A 16,652-nucleotide genomic window follows, 5' to 3' on the forward strand; every position below is an offset into this window, starting at 1 on the left:
TACCGTTCTCGGAAGAATTATCCAAATAGACCCCAGACAGTGCCGTTGTTGGAGGGAGTATCCAATTAAACCCCAGACAGTACCGTTCTTGGAGGAAGTATCCAGTTAAACCCCATACAGGACCGTTCTTGGAGGAAGTATCCAAATAAACCACAGACAGTGCCGTTCTTGGAGGAAGTATCCCATGACACCCCAGACAGTACTGTTCTTGGAGGAAGTATCCAATTAAACCCCATACAGTACCGTTCTTGGAGGAAGTATCCCATGAAACCCCAGACAGTACTGTTCTTTGAGGAAGTATCCAAATAAACCCCAGACAGTACCGTTCTCGGAAGAATTATCCAAATAGACCCCAGACAGTGCCGTTGTTGGAGGGAGTATCCAATTAAACCCCAGACAGTACCGTTCTTTGAGGAAGTATCCAGTTAAACCCCATACAGGACCGTCCTTGGAGGAAGTATCCAAATAAACCACAGACAGTACCGTTCTTGGAGGAAGTATCCAGTGAAACCCCAGACAGTACCGTTCTTGGAGAAAGTATCCAAATAAACCCCAGACAGTGCCGTTCTTGGAGGAAGCATCCCATGAAACCCCAGACAGTACCGTTCTTGGAGGAAGTATCCCATGAAGCCCCAGACAGTAACGTTCTTGGAGCAAGTATCCCATGAAATCCCAGACAGTACCGTTCATGGAGGAAGTATCCAATGAAACCCCAGACAGTGCCGTTCTTAGAGGAAGTATCCAATTAAACCCCATACAGTAGCGTTCTTGGAGGAAGTATCCAAATAAACCCCAGACAGTACCGTTCTCGGAAGAATTATCCAAACAGACCCCAGACAGTGCCGTTGTTGGAGGGAGTATCCAGTTAAACCCCATACAGGACCATTCTTGGAGGAAGTATCCAATGAAACCCCAGAAAGTACCGTTCTTGGAGGAAGTATCCAGTGAAACCCCAGACAGTACCGTTTTTGGAGAAAGTATCCAAATAAACCCCAGACAGTTTGCCGTTCTTGGAGGAAGTATCCCATGAAACCCCAGACAGTACCGTTGTTGGAGGAAGTATCCAAATAAGCCCCAGACAGTACCGTTTTTGGAGAAAGTATCCCATGAAACCCCAGACAGTACCGTTCTTTGAGGAAGTATCCAAATAAACAACAGACAGTGCCGTTCTTGGAGGAAGTATCCAATGAAACCCCAGACAGTACCGTTCTTGGAGGAAGTATCCAGTGAAACCCCAGACAGTACCGTTCTTGGATGAAACCCCAGACAGTATCCAAAGTACCCAAGAAACCCCAGACAGTTACCGTTCTTGGTTGGAAGTATCCCATGAAATCCCAGACAGTGCCGTTCTTGGAGGGAGTATCCAATTAAACCCCAGACAGTACCGTTCTTTGAGGAAGTATCCCATGAAACCCAGACAGTACCGTTCTTGGAGGAAGTATCCAATGAAACCCCAGACAGTACCGTTCTTGGAGAAAGTATCCCATGAAACCCCAAAAGTACCGTTCTTGTAGAAAATATCAAATGAAATTATGCCAGACAGCAGACTCCTCGGTGAATTATTCCAATGACACAGGACAGTTGTGTCCATTGAAATCTTAGATCGTACCTTTTTTGGATGAAGTTATTCCTAAACTAAGTTCCAAATAGAACAAATTATGACATATCGATTATTTGTTTTCGGTGGAAACAAACCCAAAATACCCCAACAACCATAAATCAGCTTGTAACACGATATTGAAACCGCGCAAAGAACGTTTCCACCTATGGAAAACTTATTAACACATTTGCCTGTATGATTGATATCCTCGACTGACAAAGAATGGCATTATAAGGTCCTGCCTGATTTCCTCAGTGGCACTGACCATTATTCCTCATTAAGACTGACATGTGTCAGGTCAACCAATCAGAGCTCACGTGTCAGCTGGAGCACCGGCGCGCGTCTGTCGGATAGGTTGTACTGACATCCCCCTGACGAGATGTGGAACACCATGGGCGAAATTAATTAACTGGATGCTAAACTGAATTTCTTATATTGATTAAGTCACATTAACACACGTTCCATAACCGCGATCCGATAGCAATACTGATGTACGGAAATCCTTCAAATGAAAATATGAAGGATGTATTTCAGTACAAAATGGTCACTGTTAATTAAATCCGTTTCTAAGTGAGACACATTTAGCGTAGAACAGATAATATACAAGATGCCAGGGTTAACAGTAAACTGTTGGGTGATATATGACGTCCATACCAGTCATACGTCTGACTTCGATATATTGTCAAATTCACCACACAGCAGAGGAACAGTCTTTCATCACCAATGACCAATTAATACATTTGAACCACACTGTACACAGATATTAAATCTCTGGGAATACTAGTTCTGTTTTAGGTTTTGAAAAGTGTGTAAAAATCTCTCATTTTATTTACATTTATTTATAATGTTATTTACGTATCCATGGCCATAAGATGACATAATCAGGATGCAATTCCTAACTTTAACATGTACCATGTATCCGTTTAGTTTTAGTAATCTATTGACTTGCCTGTGCATGTATAGGGGCGGTGGGGTAGCCTAGTGGTTAAAGCGTTCGCTCGTCACACCTAAGACCCGGGTTCGTTTCCCCACATGGGTACATTTTGTGAAGCCCATTTCTTTGTCCCCGGCCTGATATTACTGGAATATTGTTTAAAGCAGCGTAAAACTAAACTCACTCACTGAGTCATTGTGTGTCATATGCAAGAGGTAGGACAGGACATACTAGTACACAGTTTTTCGCGAAAACCTAGGATCAACACAATTTAATAGTGAATCACAGACACATGTGTTGCACATGATGAAGACATTATTATTTTCTAAACAAATATAAATAATAGACTGACGTCCTTACTGTCTGCTTATCACGACTTGCATCTTTAAAGGATATAATTACTATACATAGATGGGCTTAGCACTCAGTACAGCCTTGGAGTAAGGCTAGGCCAGTGGTAGTCTGCCTCACAGTCCCTGAAGCACATTATTGGGTCTACTGCCTAGCCCTACATGCAATGCTAGAAGCAAGTCTAGATTCCCCCATTTGACAGGGGTTCCTTTTCAATCTAAATGGGTTTATCTGTTACTATCATAATTACGTATATTCAGAGACTAAGCGTTAGTCTAGGCCAATGTCCGCCGTGCTGTTTATACAAGGAACCAGGCATTACTGTGGGTTACATGGTTATTAACCATCTTGTCAAATTGATTTGATGAATGGAAGGAATTATTGGGAATCTCGCTATCAGGAGCGACCATCGTTTGTGTAGGAGATTAGTCAGAGCTGGGGCAAGGGTAATTGCTTATGACAAATAAGACACGACAGGCTCAACAGCCTAGATACAGTCTTCCCCCAGCCACCGAGAAACTTCACACTGAGATTTATTTTCGTTACTGGACTTCATCAATATTTGATTCAGGGAGGTTCGGAGAGAGTTCTAACGCTGCACGAGCTGGGTGGTTCTTCTCCATGATTGTGGATTTTATTCAGCCAGAACTAATCCAAACATACAAGCCTAGTCAGGTCTACTCCGCATGAAATCAGCATTAGTAATTATATATACAACTTAGACGAGGGAAATATATTGTGTGATTAGGTATTAGTATTACACATGCATGTGTTGACCTTGAGCTGGTGTTGACCACTAGGCAGCTGGTTTCTCTGGGGGTGCTGTCCTATTTTTGGGACGACAAGCTACGAAAGCATATTCTTGTGACAGAAAAAACAGATGGCTGTATGCATAATATTAGCATTACATATTGTGTCTCTCCAGCAAGTCAGGGGGCAGTGGGGTAGCCTAGTGGTTAAGGCGTTCGCTCGTCACGCTGAAGACCCGGGTTTGATTCCCCACATGGATACAATGTGTGAAGACCATTGCTGATGTGCCCCGTCGTGATATTGCTGAAATATTGCTGAAAGCGGCGTAAACCTTACTCACTCACTCAGTACGGTCAGTTTCCCAAAGGGATGTTAATGCTACGATTTCGCTTTACAGGCGCTGTCACAGAATCATAGAGCTAAGATCGCCTTATTTATCACAGCCCGTTCCACAAGGCACTAACATTCTCGTGCGTCTATATCAGAGCACTAGAATAACTTTGTGGAACACCGCTTAGAGTGCTGTCGTACAAGTTATCTGAGTGCAGGTGATCGTAACTCCAATGCCTTAACATGGACACAAGACAGTCTTACCTTAGGGCGCTTGTCAGGCACACAGGAACACAAAGCCTTCCTCCGATGCAAAAGCCATATTTGAAACAAGTCTAGATTTTCAGATTAAGAATCCCCCACTTCACTGTGACTCCGTCTCAATATATATGTTGTATTTTTGTTTCTATCAAAATTATAGCCTATTCAGAGATTAAGCATAAGTCTAATATAATTACGATAGTCTTTGAGAACCCCTGGCCTACATTTTTGTTTAAATTTTACATATAAGAAGCACTATCTAACAGGAAAATATCAAAGCATCCGGAGGATGATGGTCGAAAAGGCACAAATTCCTCTCCATTTACTAAGGAAGCAATTTGAGCATCTACCCCTTAACATGAACGTTGGACATATACTCTAGAATACTGACAGATACTGTCACAACAGGCAGAGATAATGGAAGGTCTCTATGTGTAAATATGCCACTGATTGGTGTTGGTATAACATAATGATATACATAATCGATTAAAAAAAACAATTTGAGAAAACAACATGGGTGATCAACATACGTGTGACTCCACTGGTAATAATATCATGTGACTTGTTAAATCCAAGGACAGCTGTTACAGGAATATTTAACAATATATTTCAATGCATATGTGACACATTAATGAACTAGTTTTCATCTTTTATCAAAGAGGAGAAAATACAAAATCCATTTGTAATTTCGGTTTTTGAAATTGAACATGGTCAGAATTACCCTTGTATCAAAGTTGGTACCTTTGTAAATAAAAGCGACAAAACCCTCTCCATATTCATAAAACATCTTTGCTAAAAGCAGAGTCGATTGTACAGTTGGGACTATATCATGAGTGCATATTTGTTTCAGCAGTATTACAGTTGTACGATGATGTTTGTAAACAAATCGAGTCTGGACGCGACAATCCAGTGATTGTCACCATGCGATACGATGACATAGCATGAAATAGTGATGATACCAGGTATTCGCGAAAAAGTGAGCGTATCCTGCCCCACCTGTGGCAGCCGTCATAAACATATGCTAACTCTAGTCAGTTGTTCACCTGAAATAGTTCGTGAACGTATGGTACAGGGAATTTCATCGGACATCATTTTTGTCACTGATGCATCAAATTTCGATATGTCTTCCACATGTCTACCATAAAACTTCTTGAAAGCTTTACTGAGGCCTTGAATGTTGTAACCTTGATCAAACAGCTTCTGAGCAAGAGTGGTAAGAGGCTCTTTGAAATCTTGGTGAAAAGAGCACGCTCGACTGTACACACCAGAGGCTGGAACTGTTGGAATATTGCTCGACATGAAAGGAAAGTTGAAAGAACGACATCCTGCATCGTGATAGATAAAACACTGGTATACAATTAAACTAGGCTAGGGATAGAATAACCCTGACGGGGAGGTCTTTGGTTAAACCAAGTCTTTAGGCTGTGCGTTAGTCTGTCTCACAGTCTCTGAACCACATTATTTTCCCTACAGCCAAGTCCTCTCTGCAGTGCTAAAGCCCTAAATAAAGCAAGTCTAGATTTCCTCAGGTTCAGGATCTCTGGTCTCCCTGGGGCTCCTTTTCAATTTAAATGGGCTTGTTTGTTATTATCAAAATTATATATATTCAGAGACTAAGCATTAGTCTAGCTGTGCGTTGGAGCCATGTATTTAGCTCGTCACATCCAAATTACGGGTTCTGTGTCCCAAATAAACATGTTGTAAAATCTCCATTACAGTGATCAATGTGTGGATAAAGTATTGGCACATCACGACAAGAACCCTGGTTGTATCACCAGGGCCCTGTTCCCTACAAACAGCGTTTACCTACAGTCAAACGCCATTGTATCGAAACTGTTGGGACTTACGTTAATACTTCGAGTTAACCGAGGTTCGTCACAACAGACAATAATCAATAAAGAAAGAATACGAAAGGATCAAGCCTTCCCTTCGAGGTATCCGATTTCAGCACAACAGACAATAATCAATAAAGAACGAAAACGGAAAGATCAAGCCTTCCCTTCGAGACACCAGTACGTTCAACACATCTAACTTCGACATAACGGTGTTGAACTCATTCATGCATGTGAGTCATTCAGTTTGCTTAAATACTGTATCACCCTTGAAAGCCTAGATCTTAATTTTCAGTCTCAGACTACAAATCTCTTCCTGTCTGTGAAACAGAAAATATGTGTATGTCTGTATATCGGTGTATATACTGATCCATCACTCATCCATGATGACCTGTGCGCCTCTGGTTATTTTAACATGAAAGGTTCCTTGTCTGAGGCACCGCAGTTCGCTCTGCGGAGTTACGTCCCTTGGTCACACCAGAAACCTATGATCGCGGGTTCGTATCCCGGTTTGCCTCCATTGTTTAAAGGTCTGCCAGCACCATGCATACCCCTGCTCTTGGATGCACCTGAAGTGGTAGACGTCTCAACCCTGCATCTCTCCGTACATATAAACTACATATGAACTAGCGTCCAAAAGAAATGCCACCAAAATAAAAATTATCATAAATTGTCAAAATAATTGTCAATCTGCTGAAAAACGGCTGAAAACACATCCCTCGAACACAACCTGTCTATTCACAGTGAACAAGTCGACGAGATTTTGATGATTGGTGAGTTAAATGAATTCGCACAGAAAAAAATGGAAATTGTGCACAAAGTTACCCGTATGACACGAGGGTATAAAACCTGACTAGATTTGTTCTCTCTCATCATGTGACACGATTGAAAGCAGCCAACATGCCTCGATTGACCAAAGAACAGAGGGAAAGAGTAGTTGGTATGCTTCAGATGGGCGCAACACAGGTGCACGTGGCCAGGATCATGGGATGCTGCAAGTCCACCATCGCCAGACTTGTCACACGTCACAGACAGACTGGCAGTACTGCTGACAGACCCAGGACAGGAGTGGCAGACCCAAGGTCACGACCCCACAGGAAGATCAATATTTACGGGTGCTTCATCTGAGAAACTGCTACCTCACTGTGACGGCATCAAGCCTTGGACATGCAGTCAGCAGACAGACCGTAGCAAGACGACTCCGTCAGCATGGTATTCGTGCCTATCGACCTTTCAACGGCATGACGTTAACGCTCCGACACCGACGTGACAGATTGAGGTGGGCCAGGACCGTAATGCAGTGGCAGCAGCGAAACTGGCGAAGAGTGCTCTTCAGTGACGAGAGCAGGTTCCAGCTCTTCAAATCTGATGGTCGTGTTCGAATCTACCGACGTCGGGGCGAACGGACGGCACCTACTTGCATCCAAGAAGTGGAGCATTACGGCGGTGGAAGCGTTATGGTCTGGGGCAGAATTTGATGGGACCAGAAAACAGATCTCGTCATCATCAACGGTAATCTCACCGCACGTCGTTACATCGACGATATTTTACGGCCTGTGGTGCTGCCTTACATGCAAAGTCACCCAAGGACTCTGTTTCAACAGGACAACGCCACACCTCACACAGCTCGGATCACTAGTGACTTCCTCAACACTAACAACGTCAACCTGCTACAGTTGCCAGCGAGATCACCCGATCTGTCTCCAATCGAACACCTCTGGCACCAACTGGGGCAACGTATTCGGAAACATCAACAGCCGCCATTGACTAGGGACGCTTTGGCAGTTGCCCTGCAAGAGGAATGGCGCCGAATCCCTAATGATGACGTCACAAGGCTCACATACTCAGTTAGAGCCTGCATCACTGCTAGGGGTGGCCACACACGATACTGAATCATCTGTGTTGTTCAGGACAGTTTAAGACCTTAAAGACGAATCAGCGTTGGCGATCGAATACTGGACACTGCACCCCTGTGTCATGCATGTGCCTTCAGAACACGAACTGTTTCGTTTTTCTAACTGAAACGTTTCAAGAACTGTTGCTGACTGATTGTGTTTTACAATACAACACTTCTTGTTACCATCATTTGCTTTTGTTGTGTTTTAGTGAAGAAAACTGTGTGGTGGCGTCTCTTTTGGACGCTAGTTTACAAGGTAACATGCCATCATATAACACCAACTCCCTCACTCACTAAAGTCTTTGGTTAGATGGGACGGTGGGGTAGCCTTATGGTTAAAGCGTCCGCTCGTCACGATATAGACCCGGGTTCGATTCCCCACAAGGGTACAATGTGTGAATCCCATTTCTGGTGGAATTGCTGGAATATTGTTAAAAGCGGCGTACAACCATACTCACTCACTCACTCTGGTTAGATTGTTCTGGGTATTGTACACGCTACCACTGAACGGCGGCAATACGTCAGTGTCAGTCACGAGCCACACAACCAGCTGAGTGCTGGGCACACACCATTAAGCAACATCTGAAAATCCAATACACTCCCTGCCATATGGGGATCATATACACAGTTTTAAAATGTCGTTTGTCATTAACCATGATGTTACAATGCAACCGTGTAACTGCTATTAAATTGGGATTCCCCGGGGAGCCCATCGGCCTGGTTTCCTGGTTGAGTTGCTCAGCACAATATTTCCAGTGCTGGTACCATTATCACCTCTCAAGATAGGCCACGTGCTCTCCTAGGCTAACATTTCGTCCCCAAAATATGGCTGTGAATAATGATTAATGGAAAAACGCTACAATAAGGTAACCCTTGTGTATCGAGGATCCATCAAGTCTCTTCATTGTGGTGATTGTTGTTGTTGTTGTGGTGGTGGTGGTAGTGGTGGTAGTGGTGGTAGTGGTAGTGGTAGTGGTGGTGGTAGTGGTGGTGGTGGTGTTGGTAGTGGTGGTGGTGGTGGTGGTAGTGGTGGTGGTGGTGGTGGTGTTGGTAGTGGTGGTGGTGGTGGTAGTGGTGGTGGTGGTGGTGGTGGTAGTGGTTGTGGTGGTGGTGGTAGTGGTGGTGGTGGTGGTGGTAGTGGTGGTGGTGGTAGTGGTGGTTTGTAAAAAGATGTGGTAAGTATTATCAAACTTCCTTCTCCGTTGATGCATGAGGTAATAGCATCATTAGTTTCTATTACAGACCCCAGAGCAAACATATAATGAAGCACTCCCATTCCGATGTCATCCACTTCTCAGCTCCTGAAGCTGATATTCATCCCTTTTTTGAGCTTGTGACAGTTTGGATCCTTGATACCTCAGGCTTCTATGAAATCAATTGCATTTGTCCTTGTGCTTAACTTCAGTTTACTGACTGTATGTTAGTTCTATCTGACAGAAAATGGAGAAACGGTGAAGTTAACAAACACTGCATGACTGGAATGGCAGAACTCTGCCTATCAACAGTCAGTATTTACCCAGGCAGTAACTGTTATCCTCATTACGCACACTAGGTGTCCCATTGCTCCATGTCAGAGAAGCATTGTGTTGTAATGAATCATGCAGTGTAAAACACTGAGCAGGTGTAACCTTACAAACAACATCGCAGATACTGCAGCAGGTATATCGTTATATGTGTTAGAGAGTGTAACGACGTGTTACATCAGAGACCATATAATAGAGCCCTCTATTATATGGTCTCTGGTTACATGGCACCAATCATTATGAGGAATAGTGTGTTCCCCGTCAACGTATTGTCGCCCAGACCGATGTTGCCTCTAGCGGGTCACGGTGACCTGGCAACAACGTACACACACAGAGGAAATGGGTTCACAAATTAAAATAAACAAGGGGCTGATAAAAAGCTGCCTGAATCAGGTTTTTAGAAGCCTTTGGCAGTTGGGCAAATGGAATTTAACACATGGTTGCATCGCATTAACATCAGTGCAGCATATTAACACTGCTGGTGTTTATTTTTTGTCAACGGCGTCGAGAAGAGAGGCTGACAATCGACTACGTAATCGATCCACCTTTTGACATTTAGGGCCACTGTCCTCACAACTGTAAATACTATGTCGGGTCTACTGATGTGTGTTTGCTGAGACCGGGTTCGATTCCTACGTCGGTCCACTTGTTTGATGCTTGCTTTTATAGACGCCTGCCAAGTGAGATCTATAAACCACCTGACTCCTAAGCTAAGACGGCTCTCATAACTTTTCAGCATACTTTGTTGAAGTTTACGCAGTAAACTATATTTTTAATTTTTTACACTAAAATCCTGCCAATTCTATTGTATAGTTCTGAGGTATGGGGTATTCAAGGCGCTAAAAGCATTGAAAAAATACAATTGCAAGCATGTAAACGTTTTCTGGGCATCCGCAGATCAACAACAAGTGATATTGTATCAGGTGAATGCGGAAGAAACCCAATCTATATCTTGGCACTGAAACGTTCTGTCTTACATTGGTGGAAACTCATCTCAATGCGTCCTCACCGCTATCCTTTAAAAGCCTATAAGATGTTACTGTATTTGGTTGAAAATGCAAGTGATGCTAGAAATAAACATAATTGGGCTGTGTTAATTAAACTACACTGTTTCAACTTGGTCTTGGATATGCATGGGTTAGACAGGGAGTTGGGGATGCTACAGCTTTTTTATCCATTGTTCAACAAAGACGTAAGGATTGCTTTCAGCAAGAGTGGACACATTCGTATTCTCTCTTTAAACAACATTCTATGTGTGAAATGTACTTAACAGTTGTGAATGTAAGGAAACTAAGAGTATTGTTATCGCAGTTTCGATGTGATTATTATGATCTAATGTATTTTAACAAAGTGTGTCATGCTACTGAGAACAGGTCCTGCAAAATGTGTTATGAATATCACGTCCGTCTCATCTGTCCACAGGATATAAGGATCCATTATATAGCATCTTAGTTTACGTCCTGTCCCACGTTTCATAAATTCCGTGTGCTGTACTAATGTCAACCGAAAATGTACAGCACCTTCAGAATATTGCTACGTTTATACACCATGCACTGTTAAAAATGCAAACGCGCTTGTCCCACTCGCCCATTATAACCGTTTTACTTGTACTACGGGCCTCTGGCCTACAGTTTAGAAATAAAGAATCACTATATGGATGGTTGCTTTCACGTGTCTGCGTGATATAACGGGTGGTGGGTTCACTAAAACGTTCGCTCGTCGGGCCAAAGACCTGGGTTCCATTCTCAACTGTGTGAAGCCAATTTCTGGTGTCCCCCGACGTGATATATTTTGGAATATTGCTAAAAGCGGCGTAAAACAGTTCTGACTCAGTCTGGTTGCTATGACAATATTGTTCAATATATTTAATACGGTGCCATCCTAAACAGTCTTAGACAATTCACTTCCGTTTAATGCTAAACCAATGTAAATGCTACAAATTAACATGCATTCAATTCGGGCACTCGCGTTATTGCTTAAACCAAGATCTTAGATAAGTCTCCTTTGATCGTAACGAGTAAATAACAGTGTAACATTACACGCTTAACAATCTTAATTTCATTTCAGCAAAATAATGCCTTAATGCCTCCAGTCAGGCAAACACTCACAAACCATCATGAAGAAAATGAGGTTAGGTCTACTGTTACAAGTCTGAATGATTAGGTTAAAACATCAAAAGACAGTAGCGACAACCACATAATTAGCTTGTACGTTTTCTCTCAATCTTTTAAAGTTCTAAATGATTCCCATATACGTTGAGCGACGGAACCCGAACCATTTGTCCGTAATGTTCTTGAGCCGGAGCTGAACATGTAATTATTTGCTGAGGACCTTCTACAAATTGCTCCCGGTTGCGTAGAGATGTACAAACGCCACATCCCGATCCAAAAGCTGGCCCGTTGCAAGTAAACACATGAAAGTCTAATCAGTAAACAAAGTGCGGCGTAGAATGTTGGTTCAGGAACGACGTCGGCTCGGAGCCGGAGGAACAACGCGTTAGAACACTCGCCAGAGACAACAATTTCCAGCATGTTCGTTACCACCGATGGAAGCAGGACGACGTCTATCTCAGGTCAGGTGGCTACAGACTTCGACGGCTGCTCCTGGAGCTCAAGTGTGTAGGCAAATCTGAACAGGACTGGTATTGTTTACTTACCATAACTGGGGCAGTAAACGTTGTTATGGGCAGGTAGTGACATTTAATGATGGATCGGGGAGGGCGTGATACGTTAAATGTCATGAAAGGCCTTCTCTTATAATTAGTCCCTGACAGAATTCCTGCATCTGAAGGAAGGATTCGGCACGGGCGTAGTGGCAGGGTACAGTAAACTTGATTCTGACCTTTCAGATGCCAGTATTCAACTGACATTATGTAATCTAGATCAAACTAGCAATATACAACTCTCTTATTAAAACGTGACACTGCCTCGTTTCAGGCCTAGCAATGAGTCCAACATCTAAACCAAAATAGAAGCCAGCTTCCGACGTTGGAATCTCTCTCACCGACTGCCCCGAACCGATAACAGAGTGAAACCCTTCTCTCGGAAAGATGATTTTTATATTTCTGCAATTATTTTATTATTTATAGAATCTCTCATTGTCAAATAAGACTCTAAAATAATCAGTTGTCAGTCAACGTCATTACCTATGCATAATAGTACGTACAGGCGGAGGCGGGGTAGCCTAGTGGTTAAGGCGTTCTCTCGTCACACTGAAGACCCGGGTTCAATTCCCCACATGGGTACAATGTGTGAAGCTCATATCTGGTATCCCCAGCCGTGATATTGCTGGAATATTGCTAAAGACAGCGTAAAACTAAACTCGCTCACTCGCGTAAAGGCCTTATTACTGACTGATTTTAGTTTTACGCCGCTTTTAGCAATATTCCAGCAATATCACGGCGGGGGACACCAGAAATGGGCTTTACACATTGTGCCCATGTGGGGAATCGAACCCGGGTCTTCGGCGTGACGAGCCAACACTTTAACCACTAGGCTACCCCAAAGGCCTTATTATATTGCATCTTTAACGGTACCGGTGGTTTAAGACCCCTATAACAGCACGGAAGGATTGCTTATTTTTTATCTCTTGTTCAACACACATTGTTGTTATTACCTAGGGAAAACTCTTTAGCAAAGCGTACACAATAACAAACATCTCGTGTGAAGGCCACATATCCACGTAGTCTCTGACAGGCTTATGGCTAAAGACGCGGAAATGTGGATAAAAACCTTCTCAAAGCGCAACTTGGAGTGGCTTTCATTACAATACAGCGTAAAACACCTCGGTGTGCTCAAACCTTCAGAGTACAGCCAAGTTGTTGTATAATTGTGAACATGCCAGAAATGTTCTCGTTGAGTCTTAAGATGGACAGATGCACGGGGATGTAAAACAAGCGTTTAAGTGAAGACCCACTGGCGCCTCCATCCCCCCAGCCCCTGTCCATGTGCTTCCCAGCTGTACAGCCGAACGAAGCTAGTGTATGACCAACTGCACGGTATGCACGTGTTGCTGGAGGTATTCGCCACGATTCAGCAGGCACTCTATCTCATCTTTGTATACGTTCTACATGTCATAAAACTGTCTAGCTATTAGGGGAAATGACCATTCTTTTCATATTGATGGAAATGAATACCTTTACTGAATGATATTTGAAATATTTCACATAAATTCAGTAAAGGACGTACATCGATATGGACATTCCTGTATTTCCGTCTTTAATTCAGCTGAGGACGTAGTCGCGGTATTGTGGAAATACTGCCGGTGTAACTCTAAATATTAACTCACTCAGTCAGTTGAGAAGATGTTCCAAAGACTGTCTGAAAATAGTTGATTTGTGTGCTCATTTTAAAGGCAATGCCATTAAAACCAACCTTATTAATGCAGACCACAGAAATTATAATTATTCAAACATACCTTTTAACTTCACAGGTTCGTTCAGCTCCAAGATCACGTGACCCTGCAGCATCTGTCCCGCAAAATAGACACCGTGGACATTGCTCAGAGCTATCTTAAACACGCTGAGTTTCCCCATCATAGACGACTTCAGTGAGCTGGTATAATGTCGGTAATCCGCTGGTAAGAATAACGAGCAGCTCAGTCATGTGCACCAAAGTGTACTGTTGCACAACTAAGTGTCCTGAACTTTAGAAAACATGAAATCAGTTGTAAATTGTTTCCTGTGACAGAGTGGCATTAGATTGGCCACTAGATCCGAACATACATGCCAACCGAGAAGGAATATCAGTAGGTGGTACCTTACGTTGATGCTGTTATGTTCTTGATGATGTTGATAAATGGTTCCCTGAATGGCTGGGTAATATCACCAGATGGTAAATGGAGCCACTGTGTGGTACTTGCAGTTAGTTCCGTTAATGTACATCCAAGTCTTCACAATGAATTCAATTATTATTTCATCCAATGGTTTCTCTTCTCAAAACTTTCTGTTATTGAAGAGTTGCAGGAATTAGGCACCAGTGGAACACTTGCTGATATCCCCCCAGCATTGAAATACCTAAAGCAGACTCCTTTGAAAGTTTGCCACTTGGTGAACTTGCAGGCAATTAATCCATATCGTTCCTCCAATTGCACCGATCCTTATTGAATATTATCGTCTGCTCTCGTGCACGAAAATACTCTCTAAGCGGTGTGTAATCGCTACTCCTCACTGAAACTTCGCCGAACTGTACCCGTTTTTGCAGGCGAGAAGTGATTGTGTTAGAAGCATTATCACCTCCACTGCTCAGCCCCCGGTCGACAGAACAGCCTCCACAGATTATTCCCCTACCATGGCTTGCAGCTTTGTGGTCAACCAGCCGCGGGGAATTTAGATCACTTTCGCTGCTTGCTATCTACAACCAATCAGATGCGCCGCTGGGAGGTTTTGACAAATTCCATTGGCTTGTTCTCTTCAAGACATTTGATGCCTCGTACCTTGGTGTTTCATGGTAAATTTATTGCACTCTCACTCCGGTTAACTTACAAAGAAAGGACTTTTAGACGGTACAGCGCTGCTGCACAGCGAATAAACACAGGCATGATGCAAAAAAAAGTTCTTATGCTACCGGGCAGGAGAAAGACGAACGCATAAATATAGACGATGAAACGTTCTGAAGTGATTTTCTCATATGATGAAACGTGAAGGTGTTTGGCAGCGGACACTGACCTGAAAAGATTAGCCATAGATCTTCAGACACAGGAACTCAGCAATATTATATACCTAATTATACTTAATGTAGCGTTATTAGCTTGATATACTTCGCCTATGGTCAGTACGTGTTTCCAAGGATCAGTACAACGTAGCACCTAATTTTACTAACAAGTTCTGTATCTAATATTGTTAGATGTTACTTTCTGACGTTATATTGTGGAAAAACAATTTGATCAGAATGTCCCGTGTATACACAATGTGAGTGAGTGACTTTAGATTTACGCTGCACTCAGCAGTAATCGAGTCTGGAACAGACAATCCAGTGATCAACAACGTGAGCATCGATCTACGCAACTGGGATACGATGTGTCAACCAAGTCAGCGAGCCTGACCACCCGATCCCGTTAGTCGCCTCTTACGACAAGCATGGGTTACTGAAGATCTTTACGGGTCATACACAACATGCACATTGGCCAGAATCAATACCAAAATAGAATGCGGTATAGGTGCTATTGGTATCAAGAAACACGCAAGACGAGATGTACCAGTCTGTACTATACAACACTGTACAGAACGGGGTTACACTCCCCCCTCAAGAACTCATTTCAGCAGTATTGGACCCTAACGTAATAGTTGTATTGTTGTATCAGCAGTATTTGATCACAACGTAATAGTTGTATTGTTGTATCAGCAGTATTTGATCATACCGTAATAGTTGTATTGTTGCATCAGCAGTATTTGATCACAACGTAATAGTTGTATTGTTGTATCAGCAGTATTTGATCACAACGTAATAGATGTATTGTTGTATCAGCAGTATTTGACCATACCGTAATAGTTGTATTGTTGTATCAGCAGTATTTGATCACAACGTAATAGTTGTATTGTGCATCATCAGCAGTATTTGATCACAACGTAATAGTTGTATTGTTGTATCAGCAGTATTGGACCATACCGTAATAGTTGTATTGTTGTATCAGCAGTATTTGATCATAACGTAATAGATGTATTGTTGTATCAGCAGTATTGGACCATACCGTAATAGTTGTATTGTTGTATCAGCAGTATTTGATCATAACGTAATAGTTGTATTGTTGTATCAGCAGTATTTGATCATAACGTAATAGTTGTATTGTTGTATCAGCAGTATTTGATCACAACGTAATAGTTGTATTGTTGTATCAGCAGTATTTGATCACAACGTAATAGTTGTATTGTTGTATCAGCAGTATTTGATCATAACGTAATAGTTGTATTGTTGTATCAGCAGTATTTGATCACAACGTAATAGTTGTATTGTTGCATCAGCAGTATTTGATCACAACGTAATAGTTGTATTGTTGTATCAGCAGTATTTGATCACAACGTAATAGTTGTATTGTTGCATCAGCAGTATTTGATCACAACGTAATAGTTGTATTGTTGCATCAGCAGTATTTGATCATAACGTAATAGTTGTATTGTTGCATCAGCAGTATTTGATCACAACGTAATAGTTGTATTGTTGTATCAGCAGTATTGGAC

At 42.5% G+C, this 16,652-nt stretch overlaps 1 protein-coding gene across 1 annotated transcript in view; it reads right to left on the reverse strand.

Annotated features, from left to right (window-relative positions):
• The window catches only part of LOC124255933 (arrestin domain-containing protein 3-like), a 49,835-nt gene extending 35,044 nt beyond the window's left edge, over window positions 1-14,791 (reverse strand). The window contains exon 1 of the mRNA XM_046689880.1: window positions 13,895-14,791. Coding sequence (XP_046545836.1) covers window positions 13,895-14,015 — 121 coding nt within the window. The 5' untranslated portion in view covers window positions 14,016-14,791. The remainder of the gene's footprint in view (window positions 1-13,894) is intronic.
• Between the last annotated feature and the right edge of the window lie 1,861 nt (window positions 14,792-16,652).

This window comes from Haliotis rubra, unplaced genomic scaffold, assembly GCF_003918875.1.
Source record: "Haliotis rubra isolate DU_JTF1 unplaced genomic scaffold, ASM391887v1 Scf613, whole genome shotgun sequence".
Classification (NCBI taxonomy): domain Eukaryota; kingdom Metazoa; phylum Mollusca; class Gastropoda; order Lepetellida; family Haliotidae; genus Haliotis; species Haliotis rubra.